The sequence below is a fragment of the Pempheris klunzingeri genome, chromosome 13 (genome assembly GCF_042242105.1).
Source record: "Pempheris klunzingeri isolate RE-2024b chromosome 13, fPemKlu1.hap1, whole genome shotgun sequence".
Taxonomy (NCBI): domain Eukaryota; kingdom Metazoa; phylum Chordata; class Actinopteri; order Acropomatiformes; family Pempheridae; genus Pempheris; species Pempheris klunzingeri.
The window spans coordinates 23,016,366-23,042,075 of NC_092024.1; the positions used below are offsets into that span (position 1 = coordinate 23,016,366).

Here is a 25,710-nt window from a genome sequence, read left to right on the forward strand (position 1 = left end):
TGACATTTCTGTTGAGCTGAAATGTTCAAGGTTGTGAAAAAAAAAGCACTGTTGATGATTAATATTATTACTTCAGCTCTCCCATCTCTACCTTTTTCTCCCTTCCTGTCCTCTTCCCTGAGATAATTTATTCCCTCTGAGTGCGCTCTCTCGGAGGACGGCTCCGTCCTTCTCCTCATCCCTCAGCACGAGGTCGGAGGCTTCTTCCTGAGGGATTTGCGGTTGGACAGCAGAAGCTCCACGGACAAGAAGAAAAAAAAAAAAAAAAGATGTTTGGGGAATCCTGTTTTTTTCTCATATTGATATGCAGGCAGAGTGAATCTGTGAGCTGCTGAGCTGCTGCCAAAAGACCTGAGGCTTCTGTCAGCCTGGACAGGAAGAGGAAACTCATCTCACACTGTATACAAGGTCATCAGGGAGGTGATTTCTGATCAAGTTTTGTGAATGTGCTGCAAGTCTTTCCCACTTTTTTTGGCCTGTTAAGATGATGTATTCTTCTTCTTCTTGTCAAAATGTTTTTGGCCTTCAACCTGTTTCCACTGTTTTGTATCAAATAAGGAGACGTTTCATTTGCATACGACCTGCTTGTCATAGATTTACTGTTAATGTCGGATGATTTGATCGATCCTGGTGACCAATGTAGTCGCAATTATCGTCCACGATTTAAATCGAAATACCCTGTTGGACTACAGCTAGACTTGAAATACAGTAATGCATTAAACATAACACACAGGTTTTAAAGATAATGTTCATAGTTTAATTTGAAGTTGGAAACAGAAGTCAGAAGATCACAGATTTTAAATCCCACATTGCCAACAGCTTTAAACGGTGGAGTGTGACCATCTCAAATGCTTCGGCAGTGATTGGCATTTTGTTTTTTGTCTCTGGAGATGCTTGTCGAGTGAGCCTGTGCCGCGCTGTCGGCTAATTCTGTGGAGTTTTCCCTTTTTAAAGGTGGTTGAAAAGTTTTGTCCCGTTACCTCCAGAAGAGCCACTATCGCTCGGCCGAGTTTACACAAAACCTGGTCTTGGAAAATATCTGACACTGCGTGGCCGAACCATTCCCTCTCTAAATTATAACTCCGTGGTTTTAGACTATTTAGGCAAAGTTTTGAACGGCTGCACTGATGCACTGAGAAGTTTGGTGCTTTATTTGGTGTGTTTTAAATCAGTCCCTTTACTGACATTAACACTTGTCTCTTGACACATTATAAACGGTACCCAGCGCTGCATGTGACCGTGACATCCTGGGGTCACGTCTGGACCAGGACCTTTGTCACATGACATCCCTGGAGCGGTCTACCCTCTTTAAATGTCAGTAAAAGGACGAAAATATCAAAAGGCGTATTTAAATGACTCTTCCTGTCTCATATTTCAACCTGAACTTCCTGCTTACACTCAGCCAATGTGAAACTGTGATCCTCAGGTCTGCAGATTCTTCTGCACACTCACCAAGAACAATTTTATGGGTTTGATCAAATTAGCGAGTGTAGATATATCAAAGCCCCAGCTGAATAATAACTCGGTAATTGCTCCCTCCCTCCTCCCCTCTCCGGGGTTGGACTGGTGTTATCAGCTCTTAGTCTCGCTGCCTCTCTGCCTCCCGGAGCTGCCAGTCTCTCCCAGGGCTTGTCTCCATCTTATCTCCCCTTCACACTTCACGCAGAGGAAGTTCTTAGAGGGCTGGGTCTGACAGATAGTGACTGACCTGTCTCTTCCCTCTGGAGCGGCTTCTTTTTTAAGCGCGCTCCAATCTGCTAACTGCACTCAAACGGCTGACTAGATTACCTCCCCTCCCCCCCCCCTCTCCCAGCTCACCTCCTCTTTTGTGGGACAACACACCCTTTACTGTCTGAGGATGGGTGTATTCCCCGTCCTTGTGTCTTCCCTCCCTGTCTGCGCACCTGTCTCTCCTTAATGAAGCAGGAAAGCTGCCTGTGGATGCAGGTGGCTTTGAAGCTGCCGCCCTGTTGGGAGTTTGAACCTGAGGAAGGAGGGCCCCTGTGAACGTGTCAAAGGCAAAAAGCCGACAGAAGTTAAACGACTCCCATAAACCTGCCGCCTGCTGCCTCTTTTTAAATCGTTTCTCTCCAACTTTACTCCTTTTGATTGACTGTCTGATGTTGTGCAGGCAGCCGGAGAAGTGTCGCACTTTGTTCTAAAACAGCTAATCAAGGTGGAGGATCTTTGGGATTGAAAGCTGGTGAATTTTCTATCAATGGTTTTCTTCTACTGTGAAAGTCTGCATCCGCTCCCTCCTTTTGTTTTCTTTATCAAAGTAAATCGCATTTTCTTTTAACTTTTCTCTCCCAAAATTGAACTGTGTGCACACCTCGGGATTTCAAGCACCGCTTTCTTTTATCAACACATAAAAAAAAAAAAGACGTCTGTTGTTTCACTCCTGCAATCAGCTGCATCACAAAGACGTGCAGGTAAAAAGGCCGGAGAGCGTCTCGGGCGTCGCAGCGTGAAAAATGCAAATTGCCGGTTCAGCATGTCCCTGTTTCAAAATAAAGCACGCGGCAATCTAGAAAGCGCATCGTAATTGAAAAGAAAGTGTGTTAAGGTAGATCCGCTTAAACGTGGGTTAAGCCTATTAACGTCTTATCAGAAGTCACAGTGCGTTTTATTTGCTGATTAACCCCCAGATGGAAGATGCTCCACAGCACTTCCACCAGGAGGAGATGCAGCAGGATGTTGGAGGTGGTTCTTTCTTTTTTTTGCTGCCAGCTGCTGTTTCCTGTTTTACCCCTCAGGGACGTGGAAGCTGCCGTGAAAATGTGAGCTACAGCAAAATTTTTAAGTGTGTCCGTTCTGATTTTTGTCTCTGTGACAGATGGTGCTGCTGACAGCGGGGAGCTGGACCTGAGTGGGATAGATGATAGTGAGATAGAGCTGGTGCGTACCTGCTGATTAATGACATCCACTGTAACTGAAACCACTGAACTACAGTCCTTTTCCTGAAGAAGCTGTAATAACTACACGACGTACTTGGCTTTACATTGTAAATGCTGTTGTGGCAAAAAAGTAACTATGGAAAGATGTGATTTGGTTGAAAGCAGATGGGTCAAGTCTTTAGTTTTTGGTGCACATCCAAAATATTTCTGAGCAGAGCTGCAATAATTATTCAGTCAATTGATTAGTGGTCAACTGTTGAATTAATCCCCAGCTATATTTGCAATTAAGTAATTGGTTTGAGTAATTTTTTAAGAAAAACAAGTCAAAATTCTCTGATTTCAGCATCTCAAATGTGAATATTCTTTGGTTTCTTTCCTCTTTTCTCACAGATAATTGAATATCTTTTGAGTTGTGGACTAAACAAGACATTAGAGGACGCCATTTTGGGCTTTGGGAAACAGTGATTGATATTTTTTTGTGTAGAGCCAACAGCTAATCGATTAATCGACAGTGGAAATAAACGTTAACTGCAGCTCTCATTGTGAAAAGAGACTTTTTCAACACATCTGCTCTTTTCCTCTTAACTCCTGCACTCATTACATATATAATATAATTACTTACACTTAGATTATGAAATAAAGCATTTGGGGGGAGAGAAAAGGCTAATTTACCTAAAACACAAATATCCCTCTGCCCCTCTGCAGTATCTGCTGAGCGACAACGAAATCAAAATCAAGACGGCGCTGTGGATGGCAGAAAACTCGGACTACCTCAAAGAGCAGAGAGGTACTTTTTGTTTAAAGGCAGAACTTTGACTTTCCTGCAGCGGCTGCTGTGTTTGTCACCTTCCAGTTTCAGTGTTTTATCTAACATGAACTCCCATCTGAAAGTAGCAGCGTTTAGCTTGTGTCCTGTGGAGATTTTCCCACCGTGTTATATTGATAATGTTATCTCGGAGTTTGTGTGTTCAGGCTGTTTCTTGTTTCTGCTTCCAGAGAAGGAAGAAAAGATAGCGAAGGAGAAGCTGCTCGGGATCTACAAAGAAAAGAAGGTAACAGCATCGGGGCCTAAAACCTTTAAGATAAGGGAGGGCGGGTCGGCCGAGCGCGACACAGACAGGAAGCTGATCGGAGGCAGCCCTGTGGTCACACACTCGGAGAGCGTTTAAAAAAGTTTGAACGGACAGTCAGGGATGAAAAGTCTTGCTGTGATTGGACGGGAGGCAGCCTGACTGATCCTGATCTGTTATCCTCCTAAAGTCTGCACCCCCCCACGCCTTCATAAAACCATTACCTCTCTCAGGACACAGGTCGTCAACCAAAAGACTTCCTTATTCTGTTCTTCTTGATCTAAACCAGTGAATCTCAGCATTAGAGGCTCGTGTCAGTATTGCCGCTGTCCTGTGATTGATATTCCTCTCCAGACTTGAGGGCGTTGAGCTTTAGAGGAACACTTGATCCTTGGGTTCAAAATAAAATGAGAGATATGCAGGTTTTTCATTGGCCTCAGAACATCTCAGATGGTTAAATTGAGTAAAAGTTGGAGGTCACAAAAGCAACAACCCTTTTTCCTCCCCCCCCCCCTGCTCCATTAATGATCGTTTGACCCCCTCAGAGTCATCCTGTCTTTCTTGAAGGGGTCCCAACACCCAGGCTGTGAACCAATAACATGGAAGTTTATTTGAAAAGTCAGTCGGTGTTATTATCGTCCCTCAGCAGATGAAAACAGTCATGCAGATCTTCTCGAAATGGTTTTCTTATTAAAGACCAAACCAATGTCCCGTTGAATGTTATTAGATTTCCACAGACACGACTATTATTTCCCAGTAATGATTTTCTCCTGGTGTTTCCGCTCATATTAGATGGTGTACAATAGGCGGTTGACAGGAAACAAGAGGAGACAGAAAGGGGGATGAAATGCAGCGAGCATCCCTGCAGAACTCAAACCAGGACTATCACATTTGTCAGCATCCCGAATCCCTGAGCCCACATGAACGCCTCATGACGAGCAGCTGACCTGCACAAAAGCTGCCAGCAGGTTTTATCACCCAAAGTAAAGGTGTTGGTAACGACAGGCTGCAGTCTGCTCGTCACTGTTGGTCAGTCAGACTCTAATCTATTCAGAGAAAAGGCCCCCGGGGCCTCAACTGAAGATTTTGTTTTGTTATTGATTACTTTGTCGATGTATCGCTCGATATAGTGTCTGAAAATAGTAAAAACATGCCCATTGCAATTCCCCTCAGCCCACAGTGACGTCTTTATGCTGCTTGTTTTGTCCAAAATCTAAAGAAATTCAAATTACAATGACCTACAAGGACAGGAGCAAACTGTTGATTGGGTTTCCACCAGTTGGCTAATTGATTTACACATTAAGAAAATCTATAGATCTACATTCATAATGCCGTGTAGTCAGTCAGATGGGCTGTTACACACTGTAGTCCAACAGATACTCACAGAAACGGGCAGATTGACCGTCAGTGACTCTGTGAGACAGATGCAGAGTAAAACGGACGGATGATCAGATCACACAGGCAGTAACTCCTGTGAAACTGGTTCCCTCTCATTTCCCATTACTGGTTTTGGCACATGTGCAGACCCTTTGTAAGACCCAACATCTGCTCATTGGTTTTAACTAGCTGGATTAACAGCAGTGGAACAGAGATCTAATGAGACATGCAGCCTCCTGACAGCACTAATCCAACCAGCAGCACTGTCATTTCACTGACAAATTAGTGAATAAATAAATCACTCTTGTTATGTTTCTGCTCGACAAAGTGTGCGTCCTTTTCTAGTTTCTCACACTTAACGTCTTGAGTTGATTAGCTGCTGTTGTAGGAGTCAATTTAACCTTCAGCTGAGGAAGAGGATTTTTACGTTTAATTGCCTGAAATCAATCTGTGAGGAAACTTGAGATTTAAGGCCGTGTCACTGTTGCATGAAATGTGTTTAAAAGTTTGTTTTCACTAGTGAGAGACTGAGCTGATCTGTGGCTGTAATTTGGACTGAGGTCAAGGTGAATGTTGAATAACTGAAACTGGGTGATAACCCCAATCTGGTGTCTTAATTGAGATAAATTACTGATTACAGAAATGTGTTCGGCTGTAAATTTGCTTGCAAAGATGTTCCTCTGGTGGTCCCGAAATTACTCGCATTCATTTTTTAGAGGGCAAATGTTTCCCAGCTGGAACCTAAACGGTCTAATAGGAAGACAAAATATTTCCAGATAACATTTGACCCTCATCTGCTGAGTAGAATCGGTGAAAATGTATTAAAGTTAGATCGGCTGCAAGGTCTTAATCATGACCTGTTTAAAATGTGGCGATGCAATCACAGCTGAGATGGTGTTCGGCTGTTAATCAGAGAAAAGGATCTGACTACACATGGACCCACAGGAAGAGCCGTTGGTATAAAGCTTTCAGTATAGATGCTAACTCTTTGTAGCCACATTAGCATCGTGGCTCTAGCAGCTGGTCAGTCCACCATTTTGGTCCAGACTGAAATATCTCAACAATTATTGGATGGATTGGCGTGTAATTTGGTACAAACATTCAAGGTCTCCAGAGGGTGAATTATAATAACTTTGGCGCTCCTATGGCTTTTCATCCAGCATCAACATGAGCTCGAAATTCAATTTATTCGTCTGCTACTTTGTTTTTTGACCAAATACCTGCAAAACCTGCAAAAAATTTAACTAAACTAACTAACATGCTAAATATAAAACCCACTAAAAATCAGCATGTTAGCTCAGCGTGTAGTTCAGAGCTCCCCTTACAGCCTTAACACACTAAAGTAGCATCCAAATAGTGATACCACGGTTAATAAACTCACAACAACATTGATGTTTTATACTTAACACCAGAAATTATACCAGGAAAGAAGCTCACTGATGACGATCAATATCTGTAGAGACCTCACTTTGATCTTTAACTTTAAATCTTCCCCTTAAATCTGAAATATTTGCCAAAAAGGTTGTGTTTTTTTTTTTTTTTTATCTGCCGCCATCGACTGTCCTTACTCTGGTCACTGTAGTCTGTTATTCTGCTGCTGCTGTACAGAGGGAGCATGTTCAGGTTATGATTCTAGAGTCTGGCTTAGTATTGATAACACTGTTATTATTTTATAGTTTAGAGTTTTATATTATAAACCCTGCTGATACACTGATACTGCAGCAAACCTACATCAGACTCTAGTCTTGGAAATGTTCGTACAGTTGCTGTTGCAGAGTTGATTTAATGATGATTTAAGAACTGGGCTTACTAAATATAATATATAATAATGTATGAATAGTTTTCATTTAGTTCATCCTTTATTCCTCATACTTTACTCAGAAGAAGGAACACTGTTACCAAAATGTCAGCTCGACTAGAGGAGCACACCTCCTCTCCAGGTTTGGCTAGAAGCTAAACCGGTGTGTGTATATTTGTGTTTTTGACAACAGCGCCGAGGACCCATGAAGAAGCGTGCCCCGATCCGAGCCAACACCGCAGACGAGGCCATCGAGAAGATGCTGGAGCAGAAGAAGATCTCCACCAAGATCAACTACGACGTCCTGAAGGACCTCAACGTCAAACCAGGCGCCAGCCCAGCTCGCAAACCCGAGTCCCCGAAGACGGAGCCGATTGTTAAGAGACTGACCGGACGCAATCACCAACCTGCCCGAGCTCCACTCAGCCTCAGCACGCCGCTCAGCACCCTGGGAAAAAGGTGGGTGCACCGCACGGTTTATACTTGAGAAGAAGCATCAGGCGTTGGTATCCTGGTCTCTTTAGAATGAAGTATATTCAACCACATCCGTCCAAACCGGATGACATGAACCAGTGTATATAATCACACTCCTCATACCTTTCATCTCTCTCAATTTTCCTTCAGAGGAAAAGCTCTCAGTCTGTTTGTCTTTAATGATCTAGTCACTGCTGCTACTTTTCTGCATACAGAAAAACAAGGCCATCGCTGAAGTGTAGGGTTCAGGGGAAGCACCTCCAGATGCATCTGAGAGAACTAAGTGATACAGACTGTTGACATTCAACAGGGTGACGATGTGTGTACAGATGTGTGCTAGTGGTGTTCATGTACATATTGTACAAGGCAACGTGGGCCACTCTCTGTGTGGATGAGAGTGCAGCACACAATATAATTATCACTGCCTTTTTACCACAAATGCTAGAAATCCTCTGGTTCCAGTATGAAGAGCTCTGACAATCTGTTGGTTGAACAACACCAGCTGATGTGGCTCTGAAAACTTGTGATGGGATTTATTATTTGCACTAGTTTTGACATTCTACAGGCTCAGTGATTGATTCAATTAATCATCACTTGCACGACTGAACATGATGCTCATCTGTCGCCAAAGGAAATCACAATAGTCCGCTGGTTGTTTTGGACTTTGGCTTTAATAACTGTGGATGGAGAGAAAAAAGAAAAATCAAATGGATAAACAATAAAACAAGAAGCATTAGATAAATCCTCGCAGTGACGTGGTTGGAAATGTGTAATATAAATGGTTTATCACTGAGGTTATAGTTTATAACATTATATTGAAAGCAGACTTGAGGGTGGAGCAGTTGGTTTGCATAAGATTGGACAGATGTACATATTGAAGTGAACACGGATGGTAGATGGTCTATGTTCATGTATAATACATGACGACGTGGGTAGATTTAGACTGATGAATATGTGACAGTAACGTCCTTATTATTTTAACACCTGTTCGACTCTGCATGCTGCTCGTTTCGTAAACATGTTGTAAGAACAAATCAACTTGTTTTCTACCTCTTTACGTCTTGTTGTCTTGTTATTGACAATTCTGTCTTTTAGCATCAAACCTGACGTCCAAGTCTGCACCATACTGTGAGCGTATTACACATCTGATCTATATGGAGTCAGCATGGCCTCTCAAAGATAACAGCTGCTGTTTCTAGCCATCTTAGAAGAGGTTCTTCTCCAGAAAAATGTTGTCTGGATGCTGAATTAATGACGGGGCTTCATTCACTGCACAAACAACTTCCTGCCTATCATGTTGAATACTTAAATCAGATAATTACTGTGCTCCTTCCTCTTGTTAACACCATTACCTTTAATGTCAACCACCAGTATACCCCTGATAAACAACACCTAAAGTACATAAATCCATATTTAATTATGTTTGGGTCTGCTCAGTCCCTCAAACCATTAAATAATCAAACAGCAGATGCTCGACTGAATAAAGGCAAGATGGATGCAGAGTGTTTACTCATGTCTGGTGCAACAGCAGCCATTCCTCCTCTTCCTCTGGGGTCAGACGCACCCGCATTTTTTTTGTTTCTTTGTTTTTCTGGCACACGATGGTGGCTTCGCTCCATAACGATGAGGCGGCACTTCTCCTGCCGCCCAGAATAATCACCTACGACAGGAGGACAGATGCTCCGTTTTGTGTCATTTTTTTTTTCCTCCTCTACTTTAGTGGGATTTTGTCTCTTTTTTTTTTTTTTTTTTTTGCCTGAGATGCACCTTCTCTGCCAGGATTTGTCTGTGACTGTTGCCCCCCCCCCCCCCCACCCTCCGTTCACAACATGCATTTACAGGACTGATCCACACCGAGTTCCTCAGACAAATTTAATGGGTTTTTCTGCTGCACGGAGAAAAGCTGAGAGGCTTTCTTCAGTTTGTTTGGTGTTGGTGGAAATTGGTTTCCAATTGCTCTGATTTTAAACCCCTTTCAGTTCATGTTGGTTTTAGGTACCATATTGAAGCTTTATAGGAGTCCTATAGAGGCAGCTGTTGGGTGATTAAGGGAACCCCCCTATGTCCCTCTTCCCCTCCCTCGCTCTGTGGTTAGTCATCTGGTTGCAGTTTGCAAGGCCTTCGTAAAACCCTAATTCCCTGTGTTTGGGCTCGGACCCACTGAGCTCGATAAGTCTGCTTATTATTGTCTATTTCTTATTCATGGCAGTTGGGAGTGTTTTTAGCGCCAGTTAGTCCTCAAGTCAAATAAGATGTTTTCATAAAACACTCTTTAGCTAAATGGGTCCTTCATTTGTCTCTCCACAGAGTGACAGTGTAAGCACAGATAACAACAAGAGAACAAACACATTACAGACTCTAAGAATTGAGGCCAAAGTCTGTTTGTGAGTGTGTACAAAAGAATGGAAAACAGGTCGTGGAAACATAAATCACAAATATAAAACATAGAACTAGATATTCATTTTTATCTCTAAAAACAAATAACAAATAGTGCTGAAAACTAATGTTGTATTTGTAAGGCTGTACCATCCAATAAGCTAAGGGTTGGTGGTTTGATATCCGGCCCCTCCTGTCCACGTGTCCAAGTTCCAAGTTCATGGTACTGAAGACACCAGAAAAACAGAGAGAAAAGCTAAACACAGGAAAAAGTGAGAAAAATAAACCTAAAAGAGGCTAAGAAAACAAACTGAGAAAAAAAAACTGGAAAATCTATTTAACAAACACTAAAAAAACATCTGAAACAAGAAAAAACAGAAACAAAAAAGTGAAAAAGAAAGAAAATGACACCCAAAATTCAAATCATAAAACAAAAAGCAGCCAAATCTTTATGAAATAAACTTTAAAACATCACAGAAATAGAGAAAAATTAAAAAAGCTTAAAGAAAGATGAAGTAACAAAATAATACCAATAAAAAAACCAACAGAAACCAAGATGGATGGAGAGCGACTGTCTTAGGCTAGAAAACAAACACCCACCTCTTCTTCTGACAGGATGAGTGATGACACAAATTATGACACATTATATCACTTCCCATTTAGAGGATGGTAATGCGGTGCTTTATTGATCGGTGTGGGGGAACTGCCTTTGTGTGCACGCCCCTCCACAGGGAGGTCAGAGGTCGGCCTCAGCACAGTGAGGCAGCGTGTTGCTCGAGGACACTTCAGCGGAGAGTCCGTCGTCCTGACGAGGCTTTAATCTCCGTCCTCCTGCTCAAGTGTCTTCATTCATTCGCCATACAACTAGCTAAAGGACAGAAAGTAACTCAAGAGCTTGGATTACAATGCGAACACTTCTATGGAGTGGATCATCCGCAATGTCTCAAATACCAGGAATGATGAGCTCGATTGTTCTGGAGCTCGCGATCAAATTTTCATGTGACCAAGCTGCTGTGTGTGTGCGCAGGAAGAAGGGGTCAGGACATAGAAGTGTTCTGGGTAGAGACAGACGAGTGAAGGTAAAGGCTTTTCACAAACAACAAGCCCAGCAATGGTGAAGCAGAATCAATGATGTATCCACCTGCATTTTGAACACGAGCACAGTGTACGATGACGAAATGTACAAAACCTCCTGAAACGTCTCGAACAAAATCAATATCATGAAGCCGCCAAGGTCGGAAAATCTGACTCAGAAAATGCTTTGCTTTGCTTTTTTATGCGTTCATTCATAGCAGCGTCCTTGCCGCAGATATCATTGATCACTCTCAGCATCGCTTTCATCGGCACCAGCAGCTGATTACAGAGAAGAAGCTATAAAAAACCGAGTGTACACGACCTGCTCGGCAGCAGACAGATGGACACAGTTAGCGACTAGCTGGAGAACATAGTGGAGCATTTAGCAGCTAAAGAGACAGATATTGCCCTCAGGACTTGGCAAAGACCAAAAATAGATCCTGAAGAGAGTGGATATTGGACGTAAAGTCACCAGGTGGACACAGACTTATGGTCGTGCTGAACTATGGCAGTCATCCATAATGATGAACTGTCTCCGTCGACATGGTCCAGTGAGATGAGATTAGATCATCAACTGCTGTTTCCAGTTTCCTTTTCCTAGACGACTGTTCAGCAATTATTGACAATTGAAAACTGTCTCATTTTTTCCAGTAATTGCCAAATTTACATGGATCTTTTGAGGTCAACTGTAAGAAATTATCCAGAAATCACTGACCTGTGAAACAAAGCTTTACCTAAAATAGCTGGAAATGGGTTCAAGTAGAGCCGAAACAATTAGTTGATAAACTGATTAGACCGTCAGGATGTGTGGGGATTTTCTTCTCTGTTTTATAGCCTTAGAAACAAAATATCTTTGGGTCTTAGACAAAACAAGCGTTTGTAGATGGGGAAGGTGTTTTATTGACGTTTTAAAGACAGTCAGTTTAAAACACGATCAAGTAAAAAGACATGCAAATGAAGAAAATTGGAAACGAAATATGTTGGGACACATAGTTTTCACCCCAGTGATTGAAGTTTGCAGCAGCCATGAACACACCAGTGCAACAACAACCACAGCGGACTAGAACGGAGCTGAGCGGCTGCTGGATTTGAGCCGCTCTAGTTGGCTAATGGTTGCCGACATGCTCCATGAATGAAAGACCATCTCCAGTTTCATGTCTGGGCTCTGATCTCTGTGGAGAGGAGCGTCACGGGCACAAGCCCTGCCTGGTGTTTTTAAGAATGGACGCTTGAATTTTTAAAACCAATTCCTGTCTTCTCACTGAATCATTGATGGCCGTCGCTGTTGTGAATCATTCATTCCACACTTTCTTTCGTTTTTCTTTCTTTTCCTGAATGGACACTCGCTCCATCCTTTTATCCAGAACTTGCTGAACTCTGCACTTTGTTGTGTTGAATGCACAACAATGTTTTCAACCCCTGCGGTTTTTCAGTTTTCAGCAGCTCTACCCACAAGCCATTAGGAAGAAGAAAATGCCCCACGGCCTAGCGATAATCCCCCATTCTCTCATAGCATGTCAGTCGTAGCAGTGGAATGAAAAAAATCAGAGGAAAGACAAAAACGATCTCAAACAGCGACCGTTGAGTGCAGAATGGTCTCTTTCAGGCCGGCGGTCGAGGAGCAGACCGTTGCTTCGGCCCCTGAAAAGGTTGTTGTGCTGGTTATTGAAAAAGGGGAGAGGCCTGGTGTCAGGGAGACCTATGAAAGTGCAGGAGAAGGCCTGCTGACAGTGCAGCCATTGTGCCTTGTTTCAAGGCCTTGCTGAGGGGCTACACTGAGGCATTGTGCTGCGACTGCCTCCCCTCCCTCTGCCGGTTCCTCCTCCAGGCTCCTGACTGCTCCCAGTGCTCTGCTCGAGGGTTTGCTCTTGTAGATGTGGGCTCTCGCTGGCGTCAAGCTCTGAAGATCAGCCTGGAGTTTTTCTCTTGTTCCTTTCCACTTTTCCCTTCCCTTTGTTGTTGCTTTGCCACTTTCCTCTCTCTTGTAGCTTCTTGTAGTGCCCAAAAAATATTGTTTTCCGCTTGCTCATAAATATAATCAGTGAGTTTGGTAGGTGTTTTGAGTTTCAGCCTGCAGATTTTCATTCATTGCGACACGCTGATGCTGACTACATGCTGACTGAGGCACTGACATGAAGAGTTGTTGCTGATTGTGATCATTGCAAAGGTTAACTGGACTTAAGAAAGACTAGATTAGCTAGCTGCAGTGTTGTCAGGACAGAAATGAACAAATCTTTATATTTCACTTCTTATTTCTGTTTTCTATATTGCCCCCCCAGAAAGCTTTGATCTATTCACAGCCAAAGAACACATCATTTATCAGCCATGACGTGTGCTTCACCTACAGTATGTGCAAGCACTGAATCTCTCAGGCCGGTCGACCTGTACAGACTTTGACAGATAACACTGCAGTGTCCTTTTCAAAACGTGTCTCTTCTGAACTGACTGCTTCTTCTCCGCTGGTGTCTCAAGAACCTCCTATCCCAAAAAAACTAAACACTAGACGCTGTGCTTCCTCGAGTCCTGAGTCCTGAGCAATACACCTGCCACCTGCCAAAGCTAATAGCTAATAGCAGGACCAAAAGTGTTCATTCATAAACGTACCCTGCATGCTGTCCAGCAGTGGAACAGTTAACAGGCGTCTTTTCTCAATGCGCTGCACGCTGTTTACTTCTGGCACTACCAATGAATACTGCATGTCCAGATCTTCCTTGGATCCTCAGCAGTTTACCCACAAAGTGTGAGGTCGATCAGATAAATAGTTGTTTAGAAAATCGAAGGGCACACACACACACACACACACACACACACACACACAGACATGGACTCCTACCATTTTAATTGCATGTCTGCAGGGGCTCATGACTTTCCAACTCTTAAATCAGAGTCACACCCTCCGTCAACCCCACTAACCTCCATAGAGTCTGCAGACTTACAGTCAAATTATAATCATTTGCCTTCTGATTAAGTCGCTGCAAATTGTTCTCTTTAGGATTACTAAAACAGTATGCTTTGATTTTTAGGACTGAAATTGGGACAGTCGACATCACACGGCATGAGAAAATTTTTGGGGAAATTCCCAGCATCACAGTGAGAATCCTAGTGTTGTCGTTGAATGTGTTGTTTGCAGCTGTTAGACACGTTGTGCCTGTCAGGACCACCAAACGTCTTTGTGCATTGGTGTAAACGGTTGCTATGTCAGCGGCGTCTAGTCTTTGAAGTTTTCAGTAATCTCAGGATTTAATCTCATCTTTAGACGACTCTCTTCCTCTTGTCGTGCTCCCATCTCATCATCTTTTCCTCCACCTTCTTCTGCCTTTACCTCTCTACATCTTTCTTTCACCTTCCTCTTTTGTTATTGCCGTCTACTTCATTCCCCTCACTTTATTTCTCATCTTCTTTCTCCATCTCCCACTAGTTTGTCGCCGTCTACTTAAACCCACCGTCTTTTTTTTTTTTTTTTTTCCTCCTCCCGACCTCCTTCCATCTCCTCCGCCTGTCCTCTATTCTCTCGCCTACTTTTCTAATCCTGGCTGTGTCTCACAGTTAAAAGCCCTCAGCAGCAGCTACAGGCCTGTTGTATCACTCTGCACCATCAGGTCTGCTCTTGCTTTGGGCTTTTGCGACTCGCTAACGAGTTCTTTGCCTTTCTTGTCCTCTTTCTGTGTTTTTCTTTTTTTTTTTTCCCCTCCCCGTTTTGTCTCTTTCATCTTTCCTCTTGATCTCTCCGCTGAAGTGTTTGCACTTTACAAAACATGGTGTAAATTTGCCTCACTTCACTTAGACAAGTTTGATCGCAGGAAAATGAGCAGCAGAACTGATGTGACGACAGAGCAGTGGGTTTGACTCAACGCTGTCCAGGAATCAGGAAGGGTAAAAGTTGTAGCTGTTACAAGCTGCTGACGTCTCACTAGTTATTGATTTTAAAGGTCTGATTTATTTTGTCTATTACATAAACCCAAGGCTTGACAGACTCTTTCTGACGATGCCTGGTGTCCACCAACGTTTGTCTGGATGGAAACATTCAATGTTTGAATTAAATAAGATTCAAACTGAAAGTATTTCTGTGTTCAGACCGACATTACTGACGTGTAAATGAAGACAGATTTCCACCCTGGTGGACAATATATGTTCTATAATCTAAAAACATCAAAGTCAAAACATCAGTCAGATGTTTTTGGTAGTTATTGGTAGTAAGGTGTCGATGCACAAGGCTCAGATTTAAGAGAAAACAGAATTACTCTGTACCTTAATATTATCCATCAAATGCATGCTAGCATCCGTTAGCAGCAGCTTGTTGCCATGACACTGTAATTTTTCAAACCACTCTAATGTGACATCGTGCAGTTTACACCTGAAGAGGTCCAGACTTTTACAGGGAAGAGCTCAGATTGGAGGATAATCTGAAAAAGAAACATTATTTTGTGTGTTCCAGGTTTTGTAGTTTTCTAATCATCCCATGACCTCTCAGATTTCTATTGGACCTCTCAGGGCTCTTCATCTTCACCATCTTTATCCAATATTAAACCAACAGACAAAGACATTTACGTTTGTCTTTTGTGTCCCTACATCATTCCTTTATACATTTTCCTTTTCTGTCTATGAAACCTGAACTTTCACTTGACCAGACCTCATAGCTCTTGTTGAGGCAGGCCACCAACACATCTCTCTCTCTTCTCTGGGCGGATGTCCCTCTGTTATCTTGTCTTTGTCTCTTTATGTCACTCCATTTCACCTTCAACCCCCCCTCCCCTCCCTTCCTTCCACTCCTTTTGTCCTCCATCTTTCACTCTGTATTCCTACTACCTCAGCCCTTCAGGGACAGCAGACCCCCTCTGTGCTGGACCATCTTTAGGTTCAGACGTCCCATGCTCTCATCCACTTCTTCTTTCTTTTTCTACCCCCCCCCCCCTCCTTCTGTCTGCACACTTCACCTCCTCCAGCCAGCTGCCAAACAGACCCTCCCTGTTCCCTCCATCCCTACTGGAGGATGGAAAAGCAGTCTTCCAGAAATAGCCCAGATAATTGCCCTCCAGTGATATTTTTTCCTCCTCGTTTTTTTGCACTCTCCTGCTCCTTCATCTGTTCTTACCCCTTTCAAAGATTTTTTCCCCCCCCTTTCTTCTCTTTTTTTAGAGAACTTGTCCAATTCCAAGGCTTTTTGTTGAGAAAAGAAAAGCAAATAAAGAAAAAGAGAATTCCTCTCTGCATTTTTTTCCTCAGAGGGAGGGGAGTCAGGCCAACCACTTTGGTCTGTGTTGGTTTTCCAGAAATGTAAATCGGGCCCACAGACTTAGCCAGCGCTCAGGAAAAACTGGAGAACTCAGCAGTTTTCTGGCCAGATGTGGCTGCTGCCACCGCTTCTCCAGGGCTGTGCCAGAGAAGTGAGGAGGTGGGGGCGGGGGGGGAGAGAAAGAGGAAATACTTCCCATTTTGGTTTTTCAGCCTGTCAGAGCAGGTGTCATGGGAAAGTCAAAAAGTCACCCGTGTGTTTAAAAAAGCTCAACAGTAACAGGAAAAAGTGAGTGAGTGAGAGCAGCTCCAGTTAAAGCCCCCCCCCGCGGCGAGGGGAAGGAGGGTGGTCGCACTCTGCCATTTGTATCATATTTTCCTGCTCGGCACACTCGATCGAAGAGGATGTTTCTCCTTGTTATGTGACCGGCTGTGTTTGGGGAGGGTGTATAATTTGTCTGTGGTTTGCAGCCCCTCCCTGTAAGCCTCTGATCCCCCCCAGTACTCCCTCCTTCCCCTCGACTACCCCCCTGCAAACCACGACCAATGAGCCATTGGATTGGCGTTTTAGTAGACAAACGGACGGACAGAAAGGGTCATGGGTGCTGCCAGGACCAAACACTCCCAGGGACCCTCCAGCAGCCATGTGATGTGCCACATATTGCTGATGAGATTAAAAGCTTGTTTCAGCAAAACGCTAGCTTTTCAGGAATTAAGATAACAATTGTTTTCGAAGCTGTTTGTGCAGTTGAGTGTGTTAAACTAGTGTGTGTGTGTGTGTGTGTGTGTGTCACAAGGCCCATAATGATATTTACCCAGCATGTGGTCAGTTATTTGTACAACTCACATCCGTACTGAAGTAAAAATAGCAACACCACAGTGAAAAAATACTCCATTGCAAGTAAAGTCATGTATCTTCAGTAGTAGAAGTGCAGTTTCCTCCAGAATTAACAGTATATTGGTTATTAATGTCCACAGAGGAACTTAGATGGCCGAGACAAATGCTTTTACAAACAATCACAGTCATCAGTGTCATTTAAATGTGAGCAGCTTTTCAGTATTGAGATCTTTATATTTAGTCTTTATAGTGTTTGGAGCTTGAATCTATGACAATACATCATTATCTATATGTAAAGTAACTGATAACTGTCGCTGTCACTGCCCAGATCTTTATCCAAAGGGGTTTAATAATCTGTACAGCTAGCAGATAAGGAACAAAATCTTTATCAGGAAATTAAAATGGGAGAAACCTCCTGAACAGCAACAGAGGAAGGATCATCCTTCCAGGACAGACACCAGCGCTTTAGGAGCTGCGTACAGTAAACAGAGATCTGAACACTTGATCTTACTGGTCCTGTAGCTTCTCACTAATTTCCTCTAACGTTTCCTCCTGTTAAGGTTAGTTAGATGTGCTGAGTTTATATGCAGCTGTGTCTCTGTAGAGGAATTATTTATAAGAACTACTGTTGAAATACTGGGCTGGAAAATGTGTTGATTTGTCTCCTCGCCTGTCGAGCAGTTTCACATTTGTGCATGTTCAGCTGCCCCGCTGCGTCCTGACTGTCTGTTACATGAGCAAGAATTTAGAATTAAACATCTGAGAGAATTTCATTGGAGATTGCCCCAGTTTTCCCCAAAATTAGTACCACATTACATCATCCTTCTCAGGAAACGTCCCAGGAATGCACGGTTACTTGTTGCTGTGTTCCTCAACGATCAGACCCATGAATGAAACCGTTAACCAGCATCGTACCACATAAAGGAACCTCCACCTCCTGAAACCAAACACGCCCCAAATGAGGAATTATAAGTGTGTTAGTTAAAGGAAGTCGTCCATACTGGACTGATGAGATGAAGTGTTCACTGAGCACGAGCTCCACTCCAGTCATTTGGATGCTTTTCGTATTTTGCCTCACAATCTGGCCAGTGATGCCGTGACGTGTCTGTCCAAACATGACAGCACTCGCCAGAGGCTAACGAGCATGTTCCACTGCTGGTCGCATGTTAGATAGAGCACATTCACATATATTTACATGTAAGTCTTTAGCTTCCACTCTTATCCAGAGCGATGTTCACATATTTAATCCCCCCCCTCCTCCTCCTCCACCGCCACCCTCCTCAGACGAACCCATTTCTCATGAAGCAGAGAAATGAGAGCATCTCTTTGATTCTGGACATCCGGCTCTGCTCGCAGCAGCGACAGCAGCTTTCCCTCCGCAGCCTTTTCCATCCAAACAGCTTTCAACGGCCAAACCTTTGTTCTCCAGCGCAGCTCGCACTGTAACTAATGGGACAGCTAGGCCTGGAATTTCGAGGGGGAACTCTAAAACTGGGCCATTTGGAAAACATCCCAGTTTTTATCCACGGCTTAGCCGCAGAAAAAAGAAGAAACAGCCCAGCCAGCAACCCAAAATGTTGACACTAAAAGAGTTGATACTATTGTGGTAGTTCATGGCCTCACAGAGCCGCAGCGTGGCTTAGCAGCTGAAGACTTTCCCCCTGCAGCCATGAGAAGGGTTGCTTTAACACCGAAATACACTGAGATACTTCCTCTTTTGTCCCTTTTTATCTTCACTCTCAAGTCTGTCTCCATTCTCTTAAAACCCAAGATGATATATTAGTTTCATTTTTATATTTTACTCTCCTTCCCTGCTAAGTTTTATTGACACCATCCCCCCAGCTATTGCCAGTTGTCAGCCAGTGGCTAAACGGCCTCCCTCAATCGCCTTTTCAGCTCAGGCTTAGTCTCATTGGCAGTAAGCTGATTAGGAACGAGCCGCTAAGCCCGGCAGAGACTGATAGCCTAACAGAGAGAGTCGCGGCGGAGTGGATGAGTGAAGGAGGTGAGGGAGGGGAGGAGGGTGAGACAGACGAGAGGGAGAAAGCCAGTGAAAGGATAGGTAGTGAGACAGACAGACAGACGGGAGGGAGGGAAGCTGAGATTAATCGATCAGAGATGGACATAAAGTTTTGACGTCTCTTAGAGGTTAAGGACGCTGGCTGTTTGCAGGGAAGTGCAGGTTATAGTTGAGAATAAGCAGCTGTTTCTGTCCTAGTTTGACCCCCACGTAGAGGAGGAGGAAGTCTGGTACGCAGGACGGTCGCCCAACAGAGAGTCGTGACTTGTGAAGCGTTGCAGAAGCGAGCGTGGCTGAAGGGCAAGAGAGGCGAAAAGGAGATAAAGTGAATGCTTGTAATTTAGTTGTCATGAAGTACGTCGAATGGATGAGTGATTGTGCTCAAGTGAGAAAGACGCAAAGGCAACGAAAGCACACAGGAAGGAAGGAAGGAAGGAAGACGTGATCGTTGATAAAGAAGAATTAGATTTGCTTGTCTTATCTCTCAAAAGAGGCTGAACAGAATAATAACCAGCGGAAATGTTCAGTAAACAAAATTACAAAGGGAGTTTAAAAAGAAAAGAGCTGACTCCAAATCTATATTTTCCATTTAGCTCCTATCTTGATGCAGTTAAACACAAATTCAGGTAAACTGCAGGTGGATGTACAGTCGTTGTTACGTCATATCTGAAGTGCAGCTCCTCAGAAATGTAATTACACGTCAGGGCTGTGACGTCTGCAGGGATCCACCGCTGCAGGAGCTGTGATTGGTCGGCTCGGGCTGCTCATCTCTCCTCCTGTTGACAGTGAAAACTACATCAGACGAGCTGGAGAAAGTCTCTGCTGCTTTTCACCAATCAACACCTAAAACAGACAAATCTAATAATAACATTTATCTTTAGTGGGAGGGAGGAACACCGAACATCTTTAAAGATGTTCAGGAGGCTTGTGGTGGGAAAAACCTTTCACCTCGCTCCCATCTGTGCAGTATATGCTCAAAGAAGTGGTGTAAACACAACATTAATTCCACAAGTAAACAGATATTTACATGCACAGAGGACTTGGCAGGACAGCGAGGAGAGAGTAACCTTGATGAAGGTGAATGATCCAGTGCTGACATCAGTGGTGGTGCTTGTTTTATACCATTCACTACAAATAACTCCTACCATAGGCTTTTCATGCAGTGCTGATGAGTTTTAGATATTTTAGATGCCTTAATAAACACTTAGAATATGCTTATAACTACATTATACATTTAATTGTTCATACAAATATACTTTATTTTAACCCTTCGATTTAGATATGAACTAAAGTAAATGTGATGTTTGCACTAAAACGTATCAGCAACATCTTCACATCACCGTCAATGATTTCAAAACATGAAGAGTTGACTGGAGCTTTGAGGAGGTGAAGGAGGTAAAAGAGAGCCGAGGAGCTTTTTATAGAAAGGAGGAGTGCGTACAGAAAGAGAAATGGTGTTGGAGGAAGACGGGAAGCTGTGACCTCCTGCTCGGGGTGAAGGAGGCAGGAAGAGATGAGCAGCGATGGAGCGATGGAGTCTAACAGAGACTAATGCAAGAACCGTGACCTTAAATAAAGGTGGAGAACCGAGGAGGGCAAAGAAACCGAGGGGAAGCTGAAAAAATCCAACCTGAACCACTTATACACTCTTAAACTGGCTATTGACGAAGTGGCTCAGACTTTTCTAACTGTTGAGGGAGATGGAAACGTGATTAAAGTCTTCTGTCTTACTGTACTGTACATTTTCTGGAGATTTAGTGGACAAATATTGTACTCAAGTTTATTGTTATAGCAGCGATATAGGAAGAACATTTAAAATCCTGATGTTTGTATTATATACAGCAGACAAGGTTTGCGTGATGAGAATTTAAAGCGGCCGTAAATGTCAGGTTTTTGGAGCCAGGAACGATGAGGACTGTGTTCCTCGGAGCAGCCATTTCAGCCCTTTTTCAGGGAGGAAATCCATTCAAATAGAGCTGATGAGTCCAGCGAATACACCCACATTGCCAGAAAATGGACCAGGATTCAGTGCAGCCGCAGGACATGTTGCATAAGGGAGCAACTGGAGGTTTCCAGACTCACAGAAACACAACTTTGGGCTGAGTCTTGGGTTTGTTGCAGGCTTCCTTGGACATATAGAGATTTAGAAATTCAAAAAGGCGTTGATGAGGCAGGCTGAAGTGTTGAACAGGCCTTTTTTTTTTCTCACCAGACATTTTTACTTATCATAGCAGGAACACAATGAAGACACATGTCGCTGTTGAGGTGCAAAGATTTCATGGCGACAGTCAAGTTATCCTCCGTCTGGATCATTGCATGTTAAACACAACAACTGTGTCGTTCTCATGACAAAGTCATCTGAAAGGAATGCGTGCCAGCCTTTACTTGATTGGCCAACAACATGTGCTGCATTGTGGTGCAACCCTGCATGTTTTTTAAAAAGCAGAGCGTCCCTGAAATCAGTCTGGAGGGATTGTTGTGTCCTGCAAGTGTGAATGTTGGTCTGAGCACAACCCTCAGCAGCAGGATGGACATGTGCAGACACAGCAGCTGAAGCCAGAGAGCCTCCGATTTGATCTGTAAAACCCACAGGTTAATGTTGCAGTTTCAGGATAAATATCTCAAGGAATGGATGAAGAGGCCGGAGCAGTCTCTACTGATGCCCTGACTTCTGAGAGGAGCTGAGGTGCTGTCAGATTCAGGGGGAAAAAAGAGAAAGCAGCATAATTTTCATGTATTCGTTGCTCTCGATATGTTAATAAAGTGATCCAGGTCAGGGCTGCAGCACTATAACAGTCTGTAATCATGGGGAACTAGAACAAAAGCAGAATATTTGTTCATGATGGAGAGTTATCAGGGGGGCAAGCAGGAGTTAAAGTCAGACTGAAAATCCCACCTGCCTCCTTCAGAGCAGATTAGAACAAATCCGGGAGGAGGAGGAGGAGATGTGATTCAGCAGAAGAGGAGGATGTTCAGTACATGAGGTTTCTTTTTCTTTTTCTCGCCTACAGCGAAACACTTCTGCTCATTTCAGGACACAGAAACACACTGAATGAAAAAACCCACCAGCACCATGAGAGTGTTTCAGTGTGTGTTCTCGACACATCAGCTCATTTTGAATATTTTCTAAAATCAAGTTACATTTTTCCTGATTCCAGTGTGTCAAAAGATTTTAATAGTTTGTCTAAATTGTTCTTAGGTTTCCTGTGGCGTTTCTGACTGCTAGTTTCTCAATGGAGTGACTTTTTCATGTGTGGGACCCCGTATTGCGATTCGCAGCCTGTCAGCAAAGGCAGTGAATAAAAAGGCTTGTTTGTTTATATTTTTAGGAGCCTGATGTGAAATGTGTTGCTCATGCCAAAGTTTAGATCCAGCGTTCTTCAAACAATTTGAGTGAAATGTTCTCACAGCATTACCAAATGTTTTTTTATCGGAGTCCCCGAAGTCCTGAAGCCTTTATTTGATAATCAGCAGTGCAGAACCAGACAGGAACTTGGGAACTAAGGAACTAAGATGCATCTGGTATGCATCTTAGCTTTTAGGTCACTGGGGTGTCCAAAAAATAATATTTATGTCTTAATTAATGTTTTTTGCACAATATATCAAGTTGCATGCGGTAGTTTTTAAATCTTGCTGACAAAAACAACTTGATATGATGTTGGCCGGCAACAGTGTGTGTGTGTTGGGGAGGGGGGGGGTGGTTGGATCGTCTTTTATGAGAGCGCTACATATGGCCCCTTTGTTTTCCTCGGGGAGTGATTTATACATGGCCGCCGCGTCGCACGGTGAGGGCCGACTGGGTGTCGGGAGCCACTCCCTGCTGCTGTAAATGGTCGCCATAGAGATGAAGGTCTGCCGAAAAGTCTGCCGCCACAGGCCATTGGTAGCGCTGTTGACGGCCATTTGACCTCCGACCTCCACAAGTGACTCCAAGACTCTCCCAGTGAGCTCAGATTAATCGCTGCTGTCACACAGACAGTCTTTACCTCCAAGATCTAAACCGTCGAGCCGCTAAAGTCTCAGTGATGGTTTTAGAGGTCTGAATCCCACTGGGACCACAAGATTTATGCCGCCATAATTAACCACAAAAATATGTTTTCAGTTTTTATTTGCACTAAAAACTAAACCGTTTGTTTGTCTGATTGATGTCTGACTGGTTGAGTTGACATCTTTAGATCTATCGGACTAATTTTCAGAATAGATTCAATTAATGTAACAAACATACCTGATGAACACGACAAAACTGTAAAATAGAAAAGTAAAAGAAAAGACTTACAAGTAAAATAAATAGATGAATAGAACAAGAAGAGCAAAGAAGTGAAGCAGAACAGAAAATTATTATTCTGTATCTTTTTTAGCAAACCAGACAATATGAAGCAGTTCCAGACACCATTGTGACTGTTTTCTAATATTTTACAGACAATATTCAAAAGATTAATTAGTAATGAACATATAATACAGCATAATGATCCACGTGATCCCTTTTCTAGCAGTTAATATTTAAAAGAATCCTTGTAATTAGAACAGAAAATGTCAAACTTTGGAGATGTCTTTGAACATGTTTGCTTTTGAACCAATAAAAACACATACCAGACCATCAAAGCATGCACCACAGAGAAAAGCATCAGCTAGAGTACACAGTTAACCTCATTTAATGCTATAAAATCTCACTCAGTCAAAAAACAAAGTGCCAATTTGTGTTTATGAAAGTGAAATCAAACAGTAGTTGGAGCTCCTCGCAGCCACTGTGTTGCAGAAGGATCGAACCGAAGAGAGATCAAGGCGAAGAGGAGACCTGAACGCTGGTGAATGGAGGGAAAAGGCCATCTGCCTTTCCAGAAAATCATTAACACATTCACTGTGTTAACAAAAGACTTGAGAAACTCGCAACAAAACCGTGTTAAGAAGCAGGACTGAAGTGTTTTACCGAAGACAAAGAACACCGACAAGAGCTAAACACACATGTGATCGTGTATCAGAGCAGCAGACAGTAACCTGGGTCACTCTCACAGAAACTACGTGAATAAAGGAGAGCAGGGAAGAGAAATGAGGAGGAAATGAACATCTGATGAAGTGGGAGAGGAGGTAACTTGTACACTAAGCTGAGTAAAGTCTGCAGTGTGGGCTTGAATACTAAGATGATGTGATTTCCTGCTGATGGTGGGAAGCTCGTTCCACGGGGAGGGATTACAACTTTAAATGCTCACTTCCTTTTGATAAAGTTGACCAATTTCTGCATACTAATTTGGGAAAGTTTCCTTGACCCAAATGTCATTAAATCCCCAATCATCTATGCAGCCTACAGCCGTTAGAGAACTCTCTGCTGCCGGGTCTCCTTTAACATTAAGAGAGGATCTGAATCTCCACCAGCTCCTGGAACACTTTAGTGTAGACCAGCCTGACCTCTGACCTCTGACTTGGAGAATAAAGGTGAGAACATGTCACATTAAAAGCTTTTTAAGTGTCCAGACTAGTGTGGTACCTTAGTTACCTTATGCACAGCCTGCAGGTTGGATGGACGGCATTAATAATTAGAGTTTTCCCTCCTTGTAGTTATGAATGTGATTGGGATTGAGGTACATTACTAGCGGCTAACAACAGTCGGAGAAATGCAGAGGAGCTCGTGTGGTTCTGGCTTCCCTGAAAGACCGTTTTGTTTCCATGGCACCTGAAAGGACGGAGGTTTTTAGTTTGTTGTGTTTCCCACCAGGCACCTCATCTTGAACAATAGCCGTAAACGGATGCTTGTGGGAGGCGCTGGTCATGGTAACTGCTGTTGCTACGCCACTGTGGAGCTGCTGTTTGGGGACACGATGAACTACTGCTTTTACATATTTGGATACCTGTGATGATGCAGACTAAGGAATCTAAAACGGTTCTTGACTGTCAGTCAGTGTGGATCAGAGAATGAGCTGAATGCTTGGTGATCTTCAGCACTCGAGCTCACAGTCAGCAGGAAAAACAACATTTGTTTATGGACCTGCATGTGAGGAACATTGTCATGTTGAAGCAGGAGAGGGACTAACACAAAGTCTGAAGCACCAAAAGTCTAAAACATCATTGTATGCTGTAGTATTGAGCCCACAGGGTGTCCACAGACTTTTGGCCACATTAGAAATTCCTTTTTTCAATCTAAAAAACAAAACAGAAAACAGCAAAGACAACTGCATGATAATCACAAAAAGTTCCAATAGTTAATCACTGTTTTGCTGTTTTATAATCTTTTGTTTCTACTGACCTTTTATCTGTTCTATATTTCTCTTCTTCTTTTACATTCAAAGATACGAGGAAGTTTCATTTTGCGGTGATTTTGTCATCAGTCGTGTTTCCCAGAATCAAGTGTTGCTAAAAGATCTTGAATTGACTTGCTTTGCTCGACAAGTGCAGCCAGCGTAGGCTACATTTAACCACGTCTGTACACACACGTAAGCTCAGGATTGGTGGTGAACTCTTTCAAATCCAGTTCTCTCCGTCTGTTGACGTGCTCCATCACCGTCCCTTCTTAGCTGGTTTTGTTCTTTGTGCAGCTTTTTCATTTTTCTCCTCCTGCTTAC

The 25,710-nt window shown here is 43.2% G+C and overlaps 1 protein-coding gene across 1 annotated transcript in view; it reads left to right on the plus strand.

Moving 5' to 3' along the window:
• brf1a (BRF1 general transcription factor IIIB subunit a) overlaps nucleotides 1–25,710 on the plus strand; it is a 102,094-nt gene that overhangs the window by 57,434 nt on the left and 18,950 nt on the right. Inside the window, exons 12-15 of the mRNA XM_070842585.1 lie at nucleotides 2,837–2,898; nucleotides 3,603–3,684; nucleotides 3,894–3,949; nucleotides 7,336–7,601. Coding sequence (XP_070698686.1) covers nucleotides 2,837–2,898; nucleotides 3,603–3,684; nucleotides 3,894–3,949; nucleotides 7,336–7,601 — 466 coding nt within the window. The remainder of the gene's footprint in view (nucleotides 1–2,836; nucleotides 2,899–3,602; nucleotides 3,685–3,893; nucleotides 3,950–7,335; nucleotides 7,602–25,710) is intronic.